This window comes from Panthera uncia, assembly GCF_023721935.1.
Source record: "Panthera uncia isolate 11264 chromosome B3 unlocalized genomic scaffold, Puncia_PCG_1.0 HiC_scaffold_1, whole genome shotgun sequence".
Classification (NCBI taxonomy): domain Eukaryota; kingdom Metazoa; phylum Chordata; class Mammalia; order Carnivora; family Felidae; genus Panthera; species Panthera uncia.
The window spans coordinates 11,724,853-11,746,727 of NW_026057582.1; the positions used below are offsets into that span (position 1 = coordinate 11,724,853).

Sequence of the window (21,875 nt, forward strand, 5' to 3'; positions counted from 1 at the left end):
CGTAGTAAGCATTACAGAAATGTTAGCTGTTATTATTTTCCGGTCTCCATGATTCCTTGAATCAGTTTTTTTTCTTTCTGCAGCCAGGATGGTTTTTCAGAAACTCAAAACAGTTTACTTCCCTGATTGCAATACTTTGTGGCTCCCTTGTGAACTTCAGGATAAAGTCTAAACCTCATACTTGCCATAAAATGTCTTTCATGATCTGGTCCCTGTCTCCCCCTTTAATTTCAGTTCTTCCCATTCTCCTCACGTGCTAGGCGTTAGCCGTACTGAACTTTCTATACATCTCCTTAAGCCGATGATGTTATTGTCTATTAGGTCTGTCGCCTTTGCATTTGCTGCTCTGTGTGGAGTGTCTCTTTTTCTCTCTGCTAATTCTTAAGTACATTACAACTCATTGCAGGTATCGTATCTACTGGGAGATACTATGCTGCTGCTTTCCTAGCCTTCCTCACCCCTCTCCCACCCCAAGATCGAGCAGGTGTTTGTCCTTTCTGCTCCCTGTAGCACCTTGCGCTCCCTGTATCATACTGTACTGTGGTCACGTGTTTACTTGTTTGTCTTTCCTCTGAATAGAAAGCTCCCTGAGGGCAAGCAGGGACTAAAGGTTTTCATCTGGTTGTCTAGCAACTGACCTCACAGTAAACATTCAGTATTATCTGAGTGAACATTGAATAAATCACTTCAGCTGGACTTAAAGTATTCTGTCTTTGTGTTCTTCCAGAACTATTTCTATATATGGATCTATCCATAATACCAGCTTGAATGGCCTTTCTATCTGTTGTCATGTCCAAGTCACTTTATTTATGTTTTTACTGTTTGTTTATTTTTGAGAGAGAGCGTGTGTCACATGAGCTGGGGAAGGGCAGAGAAAGAGTGAGACAGAGGATCTGAAGTGGACTCTGTGCTGACAGCAGAGAGCCTGACATGGGGCTTGAACTCAAGAACCATGAGATCATGACTTGAGCCAAAGTCAGGTTTTTAAATGACTGAGCCACCCAGGCTCCCCTGTCATTTCTAAGTCACTGTAAACATTGAGAATTGGGGCACCTGGGTCGTTTAGTTGGTTGAATGTCAAACTCTTGATTTCGGCTAGGTCATAATCTCACGGTTTGGGGGTTCAAGCCCCATGTCGGGCTTTGTGCTGACAGTGGAGAGCCTGTTTGGAATTCTCTCTCTGCCACTCCCCTGCTCACTCTTGCGCTCTCTTGCTCTCTCTCAAAATAAGTAAGTAAATTTTAAAAAATAAAGAATTGAGAGATTATTGTATTATTGTGGTATAAATATGTATTCTTGTTTTTAGCCATTTCCCCTCAATCTCAGTCCTTTTACTCTTTCCTGTACAAAAACTAATCAACTCATTTTGAAACATTGTTATTAGTGTTTTTATCAAGGCAATAACTTATGACTCATCCAGATATGATTATACTTATTTCTTGTACTGTTTCATAGAATTACATTTTTTTTTTTTTTTTTTTTTTTTTTATTTTTTATTTTTGGGACAGAGACAGACAGAGCATGAACGGGGGAGGGGCAGAGAGAGAGGGAGACACAGAATCGGAAACAGGCTCCAGGCTCCGAGCCATCAGCCCGGAGCCTGACACGGGGCTCGAACTCACGGACCACGAGATCGTGACCTGGCTGAAGTCGGACGCTTAACCGACTGCGCCACCCAGGCGCCCCTCATAGAATTACATTTTAATGGAGCTTCTAACTGGCATTTATGTTATGAATTCTATAGTATAGTCAAATAGAAATGTATAACAACAAAAATACATTTCAGTAAGTACCATTAGGGTTTGCTGATTGTGCTTATAAATACACTTTATTTTAAATGAGTTTTATTTCTGAGTTTATTACATAGGAGGTAAGAAGTTGAAGTATTTTAATGTCAGATTCTTTGTTTTTGCAGATGCTGAAAATGAAATCATGAGACTGAGTATTTTAAACCAGGTAAACTAATGCTAAGAGAAAAACCTTCTGGCTTTTATCGAGAAAAAGTATTTCGATTATTGTAGTTGCTTGTTTTGTTTTTTTTTTTTTTACAAATTCACGTGAACTTATCCTGGGAACTTGCATCTTAGTAATTTTACGTTTGCTGATAACGGTAATTTTTTGAATCATAAATTGTCATAATTTTAAAGTTACATAATTGGAAAATGCAGGTATATCACTTTCAAGATTAATTTGACAGACATTATATTACGTATATGAGTGGAAGCAGATTTCCCACCAACCGAGGAATGCATTTTGATTTCCCTTAAGGAATTTAGAGTTGTTTCTAGTGCTAATGATTCCAGGTTAGTTTGTAAATATATTTATGTGTTATGTATATTTGTGTATGCTTTTAAATAAATTAAAAAAATATCTATAAGAATGTTTGTAAAATGAGTGACTGACTTTAGATGGTCTAGTGTTGTATGCTTATAATTTTTATATATCACTAGAGAAATGCTGAGTAGAAATGCACACTTGTATGGCTTGCCTACTTTTTTATAAACTTGAAATTTATCTGAAAACTCTGTTTTAACATTTTGTAGGATAATCTCACTGAAGACAATTTGAAACTTAAAATGCATGTTGAAATTTTAGAAAAAGAGAAGTCCTTATTGAGTCAAGAAAAGGTGGGTGCGATAAAAATGGGACCAGAATTAAAATATTGTGTGTATTACAGATCAAGCCAAGGGCCAGTTTATATAAATGGAGCATTTAGGTCTTGAGAGGCCTTAGAATAAAGCTGATCTCATTGATGCTTGTCAGACCAGGTTCAAGTACTTGGGCAAGGTTCAGAGTATGAGGGCTGGCCAGGGTTTACGTTTACACACAGATAAGCCAGTAGGCATACAGATATGAGCAGAAAAGATAAAGGCTCTGTTTTGGTTTCTGATGAAGTCCTGATAGCAGCAACATACACAGGTGGGTCGCGAGCTTGGACTGGCATCTTACAGAAACCGTAGCTGCAGATACGTCCCAGAACGTATCTGTTGTGGACAGGAGTTTCTTAGTGGTGAGAGATAAAGGGGATATAATCTCACTGGCAGAAATAAGGTCTTTGTGTATATTGGAAGCAAGGTTGGAACGAGGTTCCATAATGCACTGTTGGGTATCGGGAGAGGTATTTTTATGTTTGTACTACTTGGGGGTAGTTCCTTGGCTAAGGTAGGTGTTTAAACAGAGGATAGTTGTCGGCTGGTATTAATTTATAGGCTAGTGTCTTAACTCAATTTAAAATCTTAATTTTTAAAAGGTAACACATACTCACTGATGTACAAATACGGTAATTCATACCGAAAAACTTTAGACGGTGCAAAGGGAATATCCTTTCTACCTCCCTTGGTTGGCCTGTTTTCCAAAGGAAGTCTTTCTTACCAGTTTCTCATATGTCCATCCTTTCAGACTACACCTAAGTATGTATGATTATTTAAATAGATTTGAAAAAACTGTTAGCATACTATACATATATTCATGTATACCTTAACATGTTTTCAGCGTCCTTCCACATTAGTGTATAGGCAGTGTTTCTCAAAGGGACGTTTTGGCATGTAGACAGGAAAATTTTTAGCTCTGTGTACTGTCGTATGCATTGTGGGGTCCTTGCCCCCCCACTCTTTCTACCCACTAAGAGCCAGTAGTGTCTCCCAGTCTTTTTTTATTCCTGTATTATATATATAATTTTTTTGCTCTTTTCTCCTCCCTTTGCATTCTGTTCTTTCAGTTACTCCTTTCTCTAATTGGCCCAGGTATACTTTGTAGTTTGCAGATCTCTGCACATACCTGATAGGGTCTGTGACCTTCTCTTGATATTTTCGGATTCTGCAGCCGTTCCTGGTCCCTCTTGCTCCTTTCTTTCGATGTTAAGTAATCCTTCATAATATTTCCTTTCATTATCTCTGATAGGGATCAACTCACTGCTTAAGAATGCTAGGCCAGGGGCGCCTGGGTGGCTAGGTCGGTTGGGCATCCGACTTCGGCTCAGGTCATGATCTCACGGTCCATGAGTTCGAGCCCCGCGTTGGGCTCTGTGCTGACCGCTCGGAACCTGGAGCCTGTTTCAGATTCTGTGTCTCCCTCTCTCTCTGCCCCTCCCCTGTTCATGCTCTGTCTCGCTCTGCCTCAAAAATAAATAAACGTTAAAAAAAAAAAAAAAAAAAAGAATGCTAGGCCATACTGGGGCGCCTGGGTGGCTCAGCTGGTTAAGCATCCAACTCTTGATTTCGGCTCAGGTCATGATCTTACAGTTCATGAATTTGAGCCCTGCATCAGGCTCTGTGCTGACAGTGCAGAGCCTGCTTAGGGTTCTCTCTCTCTCTGTCTCTGCCCCTACCCGCTGGCTCTTGCACTCGTTCTCTCTCTCTCCCCCCCCCCCCCAAATAAATAAATAAGTAAATAAACAAAGAAACAAACTTTAAGTTAAAAAAAATTTTTTTTTAATTGCTAAGAAAGAAAAAAAGACTGCCAAATGTAACTGCAAGGCTGTGTATGTTCATAACGTCTACCTGAAAAAACTTTTTGTGGTTCTCCTGATTGACATATAAATCTAGAAAGACAAGAGAATGCTAGTTTCATCAACTATAGTTCAGAATAAACTTTTGAATTGGAAGAGAAATGGGAATCATGAGGCAGCTGTTCTAGTCTAGTTTTCGCTGAACTCCTGGTAAGGTATGTATAGTCTATTTGTAGAATTTTGAGATTCTTACTTTAAAGTAGATTCCATAGAAGTTTTGTTTTTCTTGGGTGCCTAGGTGGCTGATTGGGTTAAGCGTCCAGCTCTTGATTTTGGCTCAGGTCACGAACTCACAGGGTTCATGAGTTTGGGCTCAGGTCACGAACTCATGGGGTTCATGAGTTTGCGCCCTGCGTCAGACTCCATGCTGACAGTACAGAGTCGTCTTGGGATTCTCTCTCCCTCTCTGTCTTCTCCTCCCCTGCGTGTTCTCGCTCTCTCAAAATAAATAAGTAAACCTTAAAAAAAAGAAGTTTGAGTTTTCTCTATCAATGAAAGAAGATTCTAAAGTTGTTGTGCCACAAATATCATAATCTAAGGTTGAAAGTGTTGAAGCAAAGAGAACTGTTCCACTTCTGGAGTTTGGAAGAAAAGCATTAAATACCAGTAGAACAGAACATAAGATATAGTTTAAAAATTATAGATAGATCTTTAGGGATGTTAGGCTTGCAAGAGGGGAACCTAGTCTGTGTTCAAGTTAGATGGGAAAAGAAGGAAGGAGTCTACTTTCTTGGATGATATAAAAGTTTCATGTTCTGACAGGACCCCTTAATAAGGGAAATTCCTTTTGTGAGGGAAAAGAAGCCTTTTGTGTTCTAATTAGAGAGGACAAACTTTAGAACGAATGAGCATTGAATTTTATAGATGTTTATGTAGTTTGTGGCTATTGGTGATTGGCCGCTAGGGGAAGGAAGTGCAGAGGCCCAGAAGATGTGGGATGTTTTAAAAACTGTGTGTGGTGGGAGGGAAGGAGCAGACAGAAGAGAAGACAGCAGTAGGGGGTGGAATCAGGAAGGCTCCCAAATGGGAAAGTTTTTGCGTAAAGAGGAAGCCGGAACTGGAAACTTAAACAGCCATTCCGTCTTGTCCGATGTTATTTCTGATCTTCTAGAAATATTGGCCTGAAGGTGCACATAAAATTGCACGTGAGGGAAGTCTGGTTTGTTGAATTTTCTATATCATTGCTGAAGTGTTATTCAGTAATGTTTCTGACACAGGCATCTGGGAATAGATTCCCAAGGGGTGTGTGTGTGTGTGTGCGCGCGTGCGTGCGTGCGCGCGGATAGGTAGATATAGATATAGACATAGATATAGATGCATAGATAGAAGTAATCTTTTGGTGTTTTCTTCCAACTGACAGTGTATGTTGTTTTTTCCCTTCTTGTCATTTCAGGAAGAACTTCAGGCATCACTTCTAAAATTGAACAATGAATATGAAGTAATTAAAAGTACAACTGGAAGAGACATGGATTTGGATTCCACATTACACAATTTAAGGCTGACTTTGGAGGCAAAAGAACGGGAACTGAGTCAGAGTCTTACCGAGAAGGAAACACTGCTAGCTGAGCTAGAGGAATTAGACAGACAGAACCAAGAAGCCACACAGGTACATGATGTTAGAAACAATGTGGCAGCACATTGTTCTCAGTAGCCTGAACACGGGGGTAACAGGCAAAACCGATGGGTGTAAATTTAAATTTGTGATTTAATCGGTATTTTGCTTCATTGATAATCTAGCCATAGCGGTTGGCAAACTTTTTCTGGAAAGGGTTAGATAGTGAATATTTTTGGTGTTGCAGGCCATTTAGTGCTCTCAGTCGTGCTCCACTCTGTCCTTGTGGTATGTAAGCAATGAATGTGGCTGTGTTTCAGTAAGACTTGATTTACAAAACCAGGTGACAGGCCTGATTTGGGCCCTGGGCTGTAGTTTATTGACTCCTGCTTCAGCGTTTTAAGAGTTGAAGATGAACAACATACACCATTTATCTTTGTTGAGATTCTTTTAAAAAGTATTGTTTTAAGAAGGATTAGAGATATCTGAAGATTATTCTTCTCTTATTTATGACATTTTACAAAGTTTTCTTCAGGTGACTAAAATGAGAGAACGCCGTAACGTTACCATGCAAATTATTTTTTTTCAGCACGTGATTCTGATAAAAGATCAGCTGTCAAAACAACAAAATGAGGAAGACAACATCATTAGTAAACTGAAAAAAGATCTAAATGATGAAAAAAAGAGAGTCCATCAACTTGAAGATGACAAAAGGAACATGACTAAAGAGTTGGATGTGCAGAAAGAAAAGTTAGTTCAAAGTGAACTGGTCCTGAATGATCTGCATTTAGCCAAGCAGAAGCTTGAGGATAAAGTAGAAGATTTAGTAGATCAGCTAAGTAAATCACAAAAAAGTAATTTAAATATGCAGAAGGAGAACTTTGGACTTAAGGAGCATATTAAACAAAACGAGGAAGAGCTTTCCAGAGTCAGGGATGAGTTAACGCAATCTCTAAATCGAGACTCTGGCAGTGATTTTCAGGTTGACTTACTTAAAGAAAGGGAAGCGGAAGTCAAAAGCTTAAAGCAAAGTCTTTCAGAAATAGAGCAGCTCAATGACAATTTAAACAAAGTTGCCTTTGATCTCAAGATGGAAAACGAAAAGTTGGCTTTAGCGTGTGAGGATGTAAGACGTCGGTTGGAGGAATCCATTGCTGGTAGCAATCAGATTTCTCTGGAAAGAAACACTATTGTGGAGGTCCTAAAAATGGAAAAAGGACAGTTAGAAGCAGAATTGAGTCGGGCTGAAGAGAGGCGGTTGGAAGAAGCCAATAAGTATGAGCAGATGATTAAAGAACTGTCAAAGCCACGTGATTTGAGTACCTTTGCTTTACAGCTGGAACAGCAGCAGTTAAGGAAACTCAGTCAAGAGAAAGACTTTGAAATAGCAGAACTCAAAAAGAACCTTGAACAGATGGATGCTGATTGTAAGGAAACGAAGGCAGTTTTGTCATCTAGTCTAGAAGAGCAGAAGCAATTGACACAACTTCTAAGCGAGAAGGAAATTTTTATCGAAAAACTTAAAGAAAGAGGTTCAGAGCTTCAGGAGGAATTAGGTAAACATACTGAGGCCTTAAGAAAAAATGAAGTTTTAAAGCAAACCATAGAGGAAAAAGACAGAAGCCTTGGGTCCATGAAAGAAGAAAACAATCATCTGAAAGAGGAACTGGAACGACTCCGGGACCAGCAGAGTCGAGCTGCACCTGTGGCGGAGCCTAAGCCCCTCGATAGCGTCACAGAGCTCGAGTCGGAAGTGTTGCAGCTGAATGTGATAAAGGGTAATCTCGAGGAGGAAATAAAACATCATCAAAAGGTAATTGAAGATCAAAACCAGAGTAAACTGCAGCTGCTTCAGTCTTTAGAGGAGCAGAAGAAGGAAATGGATGAGTTTAAATGCCAGCACGAGCAAATGACTGTCACACACACCCAGCTCTTTTTGGAGAAAGATGAGGAGATTAGGAATTTGCACAAAACAATTGAACAAATCAAAGCCCAGTTGCACGAAGAAAGGCAGGATGTTCAAACAGAGAATTCTGATCTGTTTCGAGAAACCAAAGTACGGAGCCTCAATATAGAAAATGGCGGCGAAAAGCATGATTTATCTAAAGCTGAAACGGAGAGATTAGTGAAAGGAATAAAAGAACGAGAATTGGAGATTAAGCTCCTAAATGAAAAGAACATATCCTTAACGAAACAGATCGATCAGCTGTCCAAAGATGAGGTGGGGAAGCTAACGCAGATCATCCAGCAGAAGGACGTGGAGATACAAGCTCTTCACGCTAGAATTTCTTCGGCTTCCTACACCCAGGATGTCGTTTACCTTCAGCAGCAGCTGCAGGCCTATGCTATGGAGCGGGAGCAAGTATTAGCTGTTTTGAGCGAGAAGACCAGGGAGAATAGCCAGCTGAAAACAGAATACCACAAAATGATGGATATAGTTGCTGCCAAAGAAGCGGCTCTCGTGAAGCTGCAAGATGAAAATAAAAAATTGGCCGCTCGATCTGAAGGTGGTGGTCAAGATATGTTCAGAGAAACCGTGCAGAATTTATCACGTATCATTCGAGAAAAAGACATCGAGATAGATGCCTTGAGTCAGAAATGCCAGACCCTGTTGACGGTTCTACAAACATCCAGCCCTGGTAACGAGGTCGGAGGTGTCAATAGTAACCAGTTCGAGGAGCTCCTACAGGAACGCGACAAATTAAAACAGCAAGTAAAGAAAATGGAAGAGTGGAAACAGCAGGTGATGACCACGGTCCAGAATATGCAGCACGAGTCCGCCCAACTTCAGGAAGAACTGCATCAGCTTCAGGCACAAGTTTTGGTTGACAGCGATAATAATTCCAAGTTACAAGTGGACTACACTGGCCTGATCCAGAGTTACGAACAGAACGAAACCAAACTCAAAAGTTTTGGGCAGGAATTAGCACAAGTTCAGCACAGCATAGGGCAGCTTTGCAACACCAAAGATCTTCTTTTAGGAAAACTTGATATTATTTCGCCTCAGCTGTCCTCGGGATCATCGCTCTCTTCCCAGTCAGCAGAGTCTCTTCGAACAGTCAAGCCCGACCCATCGAGCGAGGCTTCTAAACGAGAGCTGGAAGAACTAAGAAAATCACTGCAGGAAAAAGATGCAACAATTAAAACGCTCCAGGAAAATAATCACAGATTGTCCGATTCGATTGCTGCCTCCTCAGAGCTGGAAAGAAAAGAACACGAACAGACCGATTCGGAAATTAAGCAGCTAAAGGAGAAACAAGATGTTTTACAAAAGTCCCTTAAGGAGAAAGACCTCTTAATCAAAGCCAAAAGCGATCAGTTACTTTCATTGAATGAAAATTTCACTAACAAAGTGAATGAAAATGAACTTTTGAGGCAGGCGGTAACAAACCTGAAGGAGCGGATACTGATTTTAGAAATGGACATTTGTAAACTGAAAGAGGAAAATGAAAAACTAGTAGAAACGACCAGGGAAAAGGAAATGGAATATCAAGCATTACAGGAGACTAATATGAAGTTTTCCATGATGCTTCGAGAAAAAGAGTTTGAGTGCCATTCAATGAAGGAAAAGGCTCTTGCTTTTGAGCAGCTGCTGAAAGAAAAAGAGCAGGTATGTTGGGGATGGAGTTCTGTAGGAGAGAATTGGGGTGGAGGAGGTGTTCCAGCGGGTCAATTGACTTCATTGATAATTGTCTTTGAAGGGGAACGTGAAGTTGTTGATTGAGAAATACTCGTTTCAAGCTCTTGTGATTCGTTCTAAATACATTTTTCTCAGAGGTACCTGGAGGGTTTCTCCCCCAAATTACTGTGTCTCTCCAAATACGTTTTAGCAACAGGTTAATTTAAATAGGAAAAAAAAAGAGCTTAGTAGCAACTAATACTTTTCTTCAGAAAACAGAACTGTGGAAAGGACTTCCCCATCTCTTCACCGCCAGTGACTCGTGCCTTCTCTAGTGACGGGTGTGTGTGCCCAGTGAATGAGCATACACACACATACTCATCCTCTCTTGAGGGATTTTGGGATCTGGGAACACTTTGTTGTTCACGGGGTAAATTTGAAGAGATTGTATCTTTTGAATTCTTTTAAAAACATTTCTGATAAACTTTTTCTTTCAGAATACCTTGATTATTTGAGAAGTTGCAAAGATAGTAGAGTCCCGTATGCCTCAAACCCGGTTTCCCGTATTTGTTAACATCTTGAGTTACCATGATACATTTGTAACAACTAAGTAACCAATATTGATGTATTATTACCAAGTAAAGTTCATACTTTATTGGAATTTTTTTCCCAAAGTCTTTTTTCTCTTCATGATGCCACCCAGGCACCCCATTATGTCTAGAGTCACTCCTCCTCAGGCCCCTCTAGACGGTGACAGTTTCTCAGACTCTGTTTTTTGATGACCTTGACATGGTTAACTATATTTCAGAATTATTTAATGAAGAAAATGTCTCTGTATTTTTCTTAAAGTGAAAGTTACTTTCTTTCCAAAAGGGCAAGACCGGGGAGTTAAATCAGCTTTTAAATGCGGTTAAGTCGATGCAAGAGAAGACAGTTAAGTTTCAACAGGAGAGAGACCAGGTCATGTTGGCCCTGAAGCAGAAACAAATGGAAAACACTGCTTTACAGAACGAGGTATGCTTTCTCTTTAAGGAAACAGTGATTTAAGCAATAAGCTTAATAACTTTTAAGTAAGAAAAGCAGCTAAAGCAGCATGATTTATCAACTAAAATTAATTTCTCTCTTAGATGATTTCTTTTCTAAGTCTTCCTCTGATGTGCTATGGTCTGATTTTGATCTCCCAGAGTGCATTTTATTTCAGTTTCCAAAAGTGAAAACCATGGCATATCTTGGATATAAAATAAAATTTTCCCATTGGTGCAACCACTGTGGAAAACAGTACGGAGGTTCCTCAAAAAGCTAAAAATAGAAATACCATACGATCGAGTAGTCCACTACTGGTTACTTACCCAAAGAAAATGAAAACACAAATTCAGAAAAGATACATGCACCCTTATGTTTATTGCAGCATTATTTACAATAGCCAAGGTACGGAAGCAGCCCTAGTGTGTCCACCGATAGATGAGTGGATAAAGAAGGTGTGATACAACACACACACACACACACACACACACACACACACACACACACAGTTGAATATTACCCATAAAAAGGAATGTGATCTTGATATTTGCAACAATGTGGATGGACCTAGAGAGTATAATGATAAGAGAAATAGGTCAGATGCAGAAAAGAAAGTACCATGTGATTTCACTTATGTAGAATCAAAAAAACAAAGCAGTGAAACAGAGTCATAAATATGGGAAACAAACTGGTGGTTTTTAGAGGGGAGGGACGAATTAGGTGAAGTGGATTAAGAGGTAAAATTTTCTAGTTGTAAATAAGTCACAGGGATGTAAAATACATCATAGGGAGTATTGTCAATAATATTGTAACGTATGGTGTCAGATAAGTACACTTATGGTGAGCAGAGTAGAATGTAGAGTTGTTGAATCGCTGTATTATACACTTGAAACTAGTAGAACATTGTTAAATACACTTCAGTGTAAAAAAATTAAAAATTTCTCACCCAAAAGGTATGTAAAAATGGGATTTTTACTGAAAAGGTGATCTGTCACAAAGAACCCAGTACTTTGCACAATTCCATTTCCATTATAGCCACAGGGGATGAGATCTTACAAAGTAAAACTTCCAGATGAGTATTCAAGGTGAATTTAGACTTTTTTCTAATACAAATACATCTTACAGTATGAGAAATTAGTATATAGTTGATAGACTTCAGTAATGGGCAGAAGATCTGATAACAAAGTGGCTTGTAGAGGGGAAAGGGGAACATTTTATAGAAGAAAAATAAAGACATGTCCTCTGCCTAGGTTCAACATTTACGCGACAAAGAATTACGCTTAAACCAGGAGCTAGAGAGATTGCGTAACCATCTTTTAGAATCAGAGGATTCTTACACCCGTGAAGCTTTGGCTGCAGAAGATAGAGAGGCCAAACTGAGAAAAAAAGTCACAGTATTGGAGGAAAAGCTAGTTTCATCTTCTAATGCGATGGAAAATGCAAGGTAACTTTTCCCCTTCATAGCACTCACGTTAACTGAACACTTCTTGAGCGTCAGGGTTAGTAAGCATTTTCCCTAGCTTACTTAATTTTGTTCTTACAGAGTCATTATCTCCATTTTACAGATGAAGATACAGAGGGTAGAGAGGTTTAGTAACCTGCCCAAGGTCAGGCTCAGAGTATGTGTGTGGGTTTTACACTAAGGTGTGGAACTCTTGACCGTATCTGGCATTCAGACAGCTCTCTCTGAATCTTTCTTTCCCCCTTTTTTTTTTTAAAAAAAAAAAACAAAAAACCAAAACATTTTATTTTTTTTATCATGATAAGTGTACTAGCTCTCTCTGAATCTAACTGTTGAGATAATTGCCTCTCATCATTTTAGGAGTTTAGACTTAAATTCTGACTGATTTTAATTAGCTTTGTCAGGCTCCCAAAGAACTAATTTGATTTGTGTGATTTTATTCTTAATCAAATGATCTAAGGTTGAGCAGATTTTGGATATTAGAAGGGAGAGAGTGAAAGAAGTAGCAAGGTGAAGAAGTAGGTCAGTATGAATTAACTCTTGGTTTGTTAGAAATTTTCAGTTACTAGGTCCCTCCGTACTTCTATTTTTATCCAAAATTTTATTTTTGCTAGAATGCCGTTTATTATAAAAGGTTTTACCTCAGAAGCTGCCAGGTGGAAGAGATCTGTAGGGTAAGGCCTGGTTTCTCTTGGGAGAGACCTTCTAGCTCTCTCCCAACAAGCACCTCTCTCCACATCTCCCACCGCTCATCAGCCCTCTCTTTGTGAGTTTTTACGGAGGCCTCATTACATCCGCATGATTGATTCCCTGCTTAACATATTTTAAAATGTTCTTTCTCTCAATGAGGTGTGGTTTGTTTTTTTTTTCCTGCTTATTACCAAAACATATTTTCCACTTCAGGGAAATTTCATAAACCAAAAAGATCATAAAGTCATAGTCCCACCCACCCAGAGATCATCCTTTTTTTATGCTTTCGCATGCTTCTTGTACATGTGTGTACATATTATATATGTATTTTTAAAACAAAGTTGAGATCATACTATTCATATTGTTTTGTAACCTTTGCACTTAATAATATGAGTTAAACCTTGTTTCACAAAGCACATGTTTCTGCAGTACCATTTTATGGCTACATCGTATACCATTATTTGGATTTTCCATAATTTCTTTAATCCAGTCATTTATTATTGGACACTTAGAAATGTTTCAACTTTTCAAAATTACTAAGAGTGCTGCCGTGATATCCCAAGATAGGTATTTTTGTGTCGATGACAAATGAGTTCCTTAGCATAAATTTTGAGAACTGGCAGTTCTGGTTCAAAGGGCGTTTTTAAAATTTTTGAGATGTACTGGCAAATAATCTTCCAGAAAATCATGTCCATGTATATTTCCATTAGTGGTAAATACATCTTTCTTTCTTTCTTTTTTACTGTGTATGATGCTGAGGGAGATCTAAGGAGATCATAGATTACCTCTGTCTGCAAAGAGATTGTAGGCCAGTAGAGGAAACACTTTGAGACGAACTCCCCACCTTTGCAGGGAATACTATTGTACCTTTAGTTTCAGAAAGACTTACTTCAGATGAGAACTAAAACAATGAGTGAACATTTGTGCATGTGTTTCACATTGGCAGAAATGGGAAAACATCCTCAGACTATAAAATTGATAATCTTTGCATTTTCGGGCCCTTATTTTTCTCTAATAGTTTTGAGGGCATGTGGGTGGCTCAGTCAGTTAAGTGTCTGGCTCTTGATTTCGGCTCAGGTCATGACCTCACAGGTTGTAAAATTAAGTCCCCCCCATTGGGCTCTGCACTGGGCATGGAGCCTGCTTAGGATTGTCTCTCCCTCAGGGCTCCTGGGTGGCTCAGTCGGTTAAGCATCTGACTTCAGCTCAGGTCACGATCTCATGGTTTGTAAGTTCGGGACCCATGTCAGGTTCAGAGCCTGGAACCTGCTTCGGATTCTGTCCCCCTGTCTCTCTCTGTCTCTCCCCTACTCACGCACGCACATACATGCGTTCTCTCTCTCTCTTTCTCTCAAAAATAAATATTTAAAAAAAAGTTCCTTAATGTTTAAAAAAAAAAAAAAAGAAGATTCTCTCTCCCTCTACTGCTTGTGCACGCGCACGCTGTCTCTGGGCTATCTGCCACCTTAGCCTAATTCCGCGCTGTCATCTCCATGCAGCCAAAGTGTCTCAGTCCTTTAGTTAGGGCTACCGTTTTCCTGTTTCTTCTGCTTTTTCGTTTCATGTTCCTCCACCTGAAGAGCGGGCCTGATTCCCAACCCTTCTGTTAATCCCACCTCTTCAAATAGCATTTCCTTCATGAAAAATGCTTCATTTAGCATCCCACTCCTCCAATTCAAAACCAAACCCTGGTGTGATGTTTTTCTTTTGAATCTGCATAGTGCTTCGTTTGAGTCTTTGGTAGCACGCTTCTATTTTACTTTAGGGTACAGGTAATCGCTGACCCATCTTCTGTCTTCACCCATCCAGTGAAATGTAAGGTCACTGGGAGTAAGGGTGATGCCCTTTATTTTGTACCTTCCCGCAGCATATGTTCTTACATGTAGTTTAATAGATGTTCAGTAGTACTTGTTGAATGAGTGACTCAGATCTATAAACCAGATAGTAGTATTTTGAGCCCTTACCTAACCGTAGTAATACCTGGTATTTGTTAACTTTTTGAGTGACATCATGGCTCATCTCATCCTTAAAATCACTGTTGAGTGATATGCTAACCAGCAACGTTGCCTAAAGTCCAGGAACATCTGAGGGTAGAGTTCAGTCTCCTAATTATTAATTTACTACTCTTCCCACAAGAGGGTGCTGTTGTGTAAAGTTTCTTCAAAGTGAGCTGCCCCTCAGCGGGCTCTAAGGGACTGCTCTTGAATAAGAATTTATTAACTGGATATTAAAAACCCAGGAAAGGCTATTGCAGTGTTTTGTTTTTGTTTTTGTTTTTTTTTGTAATCATTATACGTCAAGGAAGTACATCAACGACCTAAGCCTGGGCAGGCGCTACATAAATCTCTTCAGAATCTCCGATTGATTATTTGTGGCGGGGGTAGGAGTTGTTTTATTTAACGTAAGGAGAAAGAAAGACGATAGTAAAGGGAATTAACTCGTAATCAGGAAATTTTGTCAATGGGATAGCCTTTGAGAAGTTGTGCGTTCACCATAAGTGCAAGTGTCAAAAGCCAAGGAGGTGTCAGAATCCATCGCTTGTTGGGTTGGAAGCTGGTCAAAATAACTTCCAAGGCCCCCTGCAACTTACAATTTTATGGTAAATTACATCTTAGGGTTTTAGCCTGGAAACATGAAAGTTGCAGGCTATTTGTAAATTCTTATTATGCTGGTGTTTCTTGCTTAGTCCAGCTTATTTGTACATTTTTATTATACTGACGCTTCTTGTTGAGTCCAGCTTCTAATCTTTAAAATGACTGCCATTTGTTCAGAGTCATCTTCATGGGAAGAATGAGTGAATTAACAAAACAGGGAGAACAAAGATCAGAGGGACTCTTCAAGTTTCTTTGAAATCTAACATGAGTTTAATGCAATAAGATGTAAGAAGGGTCAGATTCATAGAGGCAAAGTGGAATGATCGCTGCTGGGAGTGGAGAGTTATTGTTTAACGGATGTGGAGCGTCCCCTGGGGAAATGAAGCTCTAGAGCTGGTGGTGGTGATGGTTGCCTAACAGTGCGAATATACTTAGTGCCACTGAACTGCACGTTTAAAAATGGTTAAAATGGAGGCACTTGGGTGGCTCGGTTGGAAGTAGGGAAGATGTTTTATGTGGTTCAAGTAAACAGAAACGACTTGACTTGTATGCTTTTTGTTTGAAGCCATCAAGCCAGTTTGCAGGTAGAGTCCTTGCAGGAGCAGCTGAATGTGGTCTCCAAGCAAAGGGACGAAACCGCCCTGCAGCTGTCTGTCTCTCGGGAGCAAGTGAAGCAGTACGCCCTGTCGCTCTCCAACCTGCAGATGGTGCTAGAGCATTTCCAGCAAGGTGAGTGGTGCGGTCAGGCTTTCAGTGAAGATAAATTATTGTAGTTACTGGGAATTTGGGCTTATTTTGGTGCTATTTTAAAATAGGCGTGGGGAAGTCTTTGAAAGGTTACCCACTTGGAGGAGGAAAAAATAAGTAGCCGTCAACAAGTCAACGTAGACTTTTTACGGTTAGGCCTGGAGAACATGAACTCCATGTGGTAATTATTAAAAACATGTTTTGGTACCATATGATCCGTGAAGGTGAGAGTTGGGGAAGGATGAAGTCACATAGAAGGGATGATCATGTGATGAAGAAAGGATCACTAGAAACAGTGCTTAAGCTTTGAAATACTGGTCAGAGGTTAAATATGCTTCAGAGAATTAATCATTGGGAATCACTGTCCTTCGAGTATTGATTAGCTTGTTCTCGGTTATTCATCTCGACTTTGAGGTAACTACAGTTTCTAGTCCGGGTGGAAGATACTTTTCTGGAGACACGGTAGCTATGAGCAGAGAGCAGTTTTATGCTGATAACCAAATATGCTTTTTCATATCTACCCACCATCCTCAAATGTACCTCCTTTAGGTCCTTCATTGTACCCATCCGTTTGTTTATTCATACACTCAGCAGTGATGGGCAGTGAATTAACTGCTAGTGAGGGGCAGGTGATTAGGGGATATGAGGCTTATGAAGTAACAGGCGTTACAATTTTGTGCCTAAGTACACCTTTAAATTCATACATATGTAGATCTTCAGGCTTACTCATGGTTGAAATCTCGAATTTTAAAGTAAGAAGTATCTAGGCCGGCTATACCTAAGTAGAATGGACATGTGTACAGAGTTATATGGCCATAGAGAAGGCTTTGCCAAGGAGAGGATATTTGAGTGGCGTGCTGAAAAGAGGGAAGAGTTTGCATGATGGACAAAGTGGAGAAGGATTTATGGCAGAGTAAAAACTAGGGCATATATAATTTTCTTGTTGAGACATTTGAACTGTTTTTGTTGAACTGTTAAAATTGCAAGTGGTTTGGGGGCACCTGGGTGGCTCGGTCGGTTAATCGTTTGCCTTCAGCTCTGGTCATGATGTCACGGTTCATGAGTTCAAGCCTCGCGTTGGCTTCTCCGCCGTCAGCACGGAGCCCACTTCAAATTCTCTGTCACGCTCTCTCAAAGATAAATAAAAATATATATGTTAAAAAAAACTTTTCAAGTGGTTTAAAATGCTAATTTTATCACATAATTGCCAAATACTAATGTAACTTTTTTTTCTCCTTAGAGGAAAAAGCTATGTATTCTGCCGAACTAGAAAAGCACAAACAGCTTGTAGCTGAATGGAAGAAAAAGGCAGACAATTTAGAAGGAAAACTGATGTCATTACAGGTTGGTCAAAATAATTTTCTATTGTATGTATTATTATTCATGAACAATTGTAGAGTTTTTGTTTTAGAAATAATCTCCTAACAGTTAATCTCCTAAACAGTATGAAGCAGGCTCCATACAATATAAATGTTGTTTGAGTGGCTACTTGTTACCCTGTGTTTTGGCCTAATGATGGATGGGCTATTCAGGGTTTTCTCCGTGTGACTTAGAGTTTAGAGGAGACAAAACACATATAAGATGATGGGAATTTTTATTTGTATTTATTTTTACTTTTATTTATTTATTTACGTTTATTTATTTTTGAGAGGGAGAGAGAGAGTGAACATGCAGGGGTGGGGCGGAGAGAGAATCCCAAGCAAGCTCCGTGCACTGTCATTGCAGAGCCTGATGCAGGACTTGAATTCACGAACCATGAGATATGACCTGAGCCGAAGTCAAGAGTCAGATGTTTAACCAACTGAGCCATGCAGGCACCCCAAGATGGTGGAAATTTAAATTTTTTTAGCATAGATGAATGTTTTAGGGGACGCTAAAAAAATTAGTCTACACTTGTAACTATAATTTTCTGTGTTCAACTAGATACATTGAGCACTTTATTTCACATGGATTAAAATAATGTAGATTATCCTTTAGATCTTTTTCTTTTGCAGCATAATCCTTTAAAATGTCTTTTTTTGGGTGCCTGGGTGTCTCAGTCAGTTTAGCATCCGACTCTTGATTTTGGCTCAGGTCACGATCCCAGGGTCGTGGGATTGAGCCCACATTGGGCTCTATTTTGAGTGTGGATAGAGCCTGCTTAAGATTCTGTCTCTCTGTCTCTCTCTCTCTCTCTCTCTCTCTCTCTTTCTCTTTTTCTTTTTCTCCCTCTGTCCCTCTCACCTGCTCACATGCATGTGTGCATTCTCTAAAATAAAAAAATAACAACAATAAAGTATCTTTATTAGATTTCATATGTACAAGAATCATATATAAAATATAGATAAAATGAACCCCCATGAAGAGAGATGACATGAAAGTGATTTACTTTAAGAATTTAAGGTGAACTTTTCTAAGTTATAAGTAGACTTTGTTGATAGCTGGTGGAAAGTAATAAGATTTGTTTACCTGTTATTAGTAGTAAATATGTTGTTCAGGTCTATTAAATTCCTAATAAAAGAAGACGTAAAGTTTTGAAATTTTTATTAATTACTGAGTGGCTGCAGAAGAGTATTTAGGTAATACTTATACAATATAAGAATAGCAATACTGCAGATAACCCCTTGCCACCCGGTAGAAGGAAAGAAATGTTGTCCTTGCAAGTTCCTGATGCATCCTCCATATCTCCTCCCATCATTACTACTTCAGAGAGAACCACTAGTCCAAAACGTTATGCTTAACACCCCTTGTTTTTCTGTATGGTTATCACATATGTTTGCATCTCCATATAGTTCACTGTATGGTTTTGCATAGTTTTGAACTCGGTATAAATGCAATTTTGAAATGTATGTAAATTCAATATATCTGAAAGTTGCTTTTTTTCACTTAGTATTCTATCATATTCATGAGTTTTAGCCATTTTACTGCGTGTTCCTGTGGGTGCATGGCTTATTGTTTTCACTGCCACATTTATTGCATGAATGTATAATTTATTTACCCATTTTACTGATAAAGGACATTGCCATTATCTGCTATCTTATCTGTATCTTGATTGCGATTGCTGAGTCCTGAGACTTGTGTGGGCAGTTTCAACTTTATTCAGTCATGGCAAGTTATTTTCTAAAGCAGTTGTGCTAATGTATTCCTACCAGTGGTGCCGGAGAGTTCTTGTTTTGTGTCGTTAGCAACAGTTGGCATTCTCAGTATTTTTAGTTTTTGCCAATGGACTAGGTGGGAAGGGCTGTCCTCCTGTGGTTTTAATTTTTACTTGTCTGACTGCTAATGAAATCAAGCATCTTAAAAAAATTTTTTTTTATTTTTAAGAGAGTGAGCGGGGAAGGGGCAGAGAGAGAGAGAAGCGGGGGGAGGGAGGGAGGGAGACACAGAATCTGAAGCAGGCTCCAGACTCTGAACTGTCACCACAGAGCCTGACACGGGGCTTGAACTCACAAGCTGTGAGATCATAACCTGAGCCGAAGTTGGGCCCTCAACTGACTGAGCCACCCAGGCGTCCCAAAATCAAGCATCTTTTAATATGTTTATTGGCCATTTATGCTTACTTCCTGGTCAGCTCATTAATACATTTAAACAGATATTTTATCTAACACTTTGAGTTGTTTCCAGTGGGTCCAGAGAATCACGTCTCTGATACTGTCGGAAGTCCAGATCTTTTTTTTAAACCAGCTTTATTCGTTTATTTTTTTAAGTTTAAAATGTAACATATACTTAGAAAACGAACAAAAACTATGCAGGAAGTAGTAAAAATAAAAGCTGAAATTAGTGAAATAAAACCCAAACAAATGGTAGATAATACATACACATGAAGTCTAAGTGTTAATTTTAGAAAGAGTCTTAGCATAGTTTTGAGCTTTAATAATTTCTTAAATAGAAATGCTATGGGGTTGAAAAATTATTTGAAGGTTTATTTAAACTTCTTTTATACTAAATTTAGTTTTGTGGATTTCAAATATTAAATTTTTTATTTAACATCTTTAGCTCAGTCCCTCTGTGTATCAGTTAGGGTTCAACCTGAAAAGCAGAACCAGTAGGGGGTGTGGGGTGTGTAACACACCCCCACAGTGATATATGTGATATGTAGAGGTACACACCTATGAGGTTTATTCTAAAGAATTGGCAGTGTGATTATAGGAGTTGGTAGTCACAATGGGAAGATCCCATCACATGCAGGCTGGAACCCACAGGCATAGGCCAAAGGTATTCTCCACAGATGGTCAAGAAAGAACATCACAAGCAGGACAGAACTCCACGGGGAGGGCTGATGTTGCAGTCTACAGCAGGAATTTTTTCTCCTTTTGAGGGAAGGCTCAGCCTTGCTTCAGCTAGCTCAGTCAGGTCCACCCTGATTATTCAGGATAAATGCCTTCCTCAAATTCAGTTGATTAGGGGCTTTGATTACATTTGCAAAATACCTTCACAGCAACATCTAGATTATGTTTGATTGCATAACTGGGGGCTGTCGTCTATCTAAGATGACACATCAAAAACACTGTCCCTCTGATTCAAGATGGTAAAAGTTGACCTGAAATTTACACGGGCGAGTACTCTAGATAGCCAGGAAAATTGTGTGAAACAACAACAGTAAGGAGGGGCTTGCTTACTAAATATCAAATATTGACTAGATGAGTAGAACAGAAGGAGAATCCAGAAATAGAGCTTAGGATACATTTGAGCATTTAAAACCAAGCCCTAAACTAATTTCAACTTCATGGAAACAGGATAGGTTATCCAACTGATACATGACGTTGCCACAGCTGGCTGTCTGTCTGGAAGAAAATGAAATTGGATCCCTATCTTATACCATATACGAAAGTAAATTCCAATTGTATTAAAGCTTGGATTCTCAGCTGGGAGTGGTGCTGGAAACCTGGGGCTGTTTTTGGTTGTAACTGACCGGATGGGTCTTCTGGCATTTAGTGGGTGGGGGCCAGGAATGTCAAAAGCACACCTATTGAGAAACACTGTTTGGAAGGTGTAAATATTAAAACAACTTTGCAAGGAAACCTGGAAGACCACATGTAGAGTCTAGGGGCAAGGAGGAGCCTAAGCAAGACTAAAACTCCAGAATCTGTGAAAGCAAAATAGGACATGTTTACTATAGACAGTTTAAACACTTGTACATGGCAAAAGGTATTAATGCAGTCAATAGACAAATGACAGATCTGGCAAATAATCCTTGTAGTACTGGTGACAAAGGGTTCACATCTACCCTACAAGGTGCTTTTACAAACAACAAGAGAAAGTTTAGTAGAGAAATGGGCAAGATATGCAAAGAAGTTTTCACAGAAAAGCACCCCTGGGGGAGCCTGGGTCCTCGGTTCAGGTCATGACCTCGCAGTTCATGGGTTCGAGCCCCGCATCAGGTTCCATGCTGATGGTGTGGAGCCTGCTTGGGATTCTGTCTTTCCCTCCACTGCTCGCTCTCTGTCTCTCAAAGCAAATAAACATTAAAAAAATTTTTTAATTAAAAAAAAAAAACAACCTGTGAATTTCCTATAAATGGAAAAATGCTCAAATTCACTAGTAGAGAAATAAAAATTAAGTAATGACATGTCATTTTATACTCATCAGGCTTGCAAAAATTAAAAAGACCATTTGTTACGTTTCTTGACTTTTTTTATATCTGCTTTTTGTAGTTTTTATTCTCTTCTTGTCACTTTTTTCCCCCTTTTGTCACCATACTG

General features: G+C 39.3%; 1 protein-coding gene across 2 annotated transcripts in view; it reads left to right on the forward strand.

The window, feature by feature from the left end:
* TRIP11 (thyroid hormone receptor interactor 11) overlaps positions 1 to 21,875 on the forward strand; it is a 61,527-nt gene that overhangs the window by 22,349 nt on the left and 17,303 nt on the right. For both annotated transcript variants that reach the window (XM_049612298.1, XM_049612300.1), the window contains exons 8-15: positions 1,916 to 1,956; positions 2,544 to 2,627; positions 5,901 to 6,113; positions 6,649 to 9,669; positions 10,552 to 10,692; positions 11,952 to 12,145; positions 16,013 to 16,176; positions 17,435 to 17,538. In XM_049612298.1, coding sequence (XP_049468255.1) covers positions 1,916 to 1,956; positions 2,544 to 2,627; positions 5,901 to 6,113; positions 6,649 to 9,669; positions 10,552 to 10,692; positions 11,952 to 12,145; positions 16,013 to 16,176; positions 17,435 to 17,538 — 3,962 coding nt within the window. The remainder of the gene's footprint in view (positions 1 to 1,915; positions 1,957 to 2,543; positions 2,628 to 5,900; positions 6,114 to 6,648; positions 9,670 to 10,551; positions 10,693 to 11,951; positions 12,146 to 16,012; positions 16,177 to 17,434; positions 17,539 to 21,875) is intronic.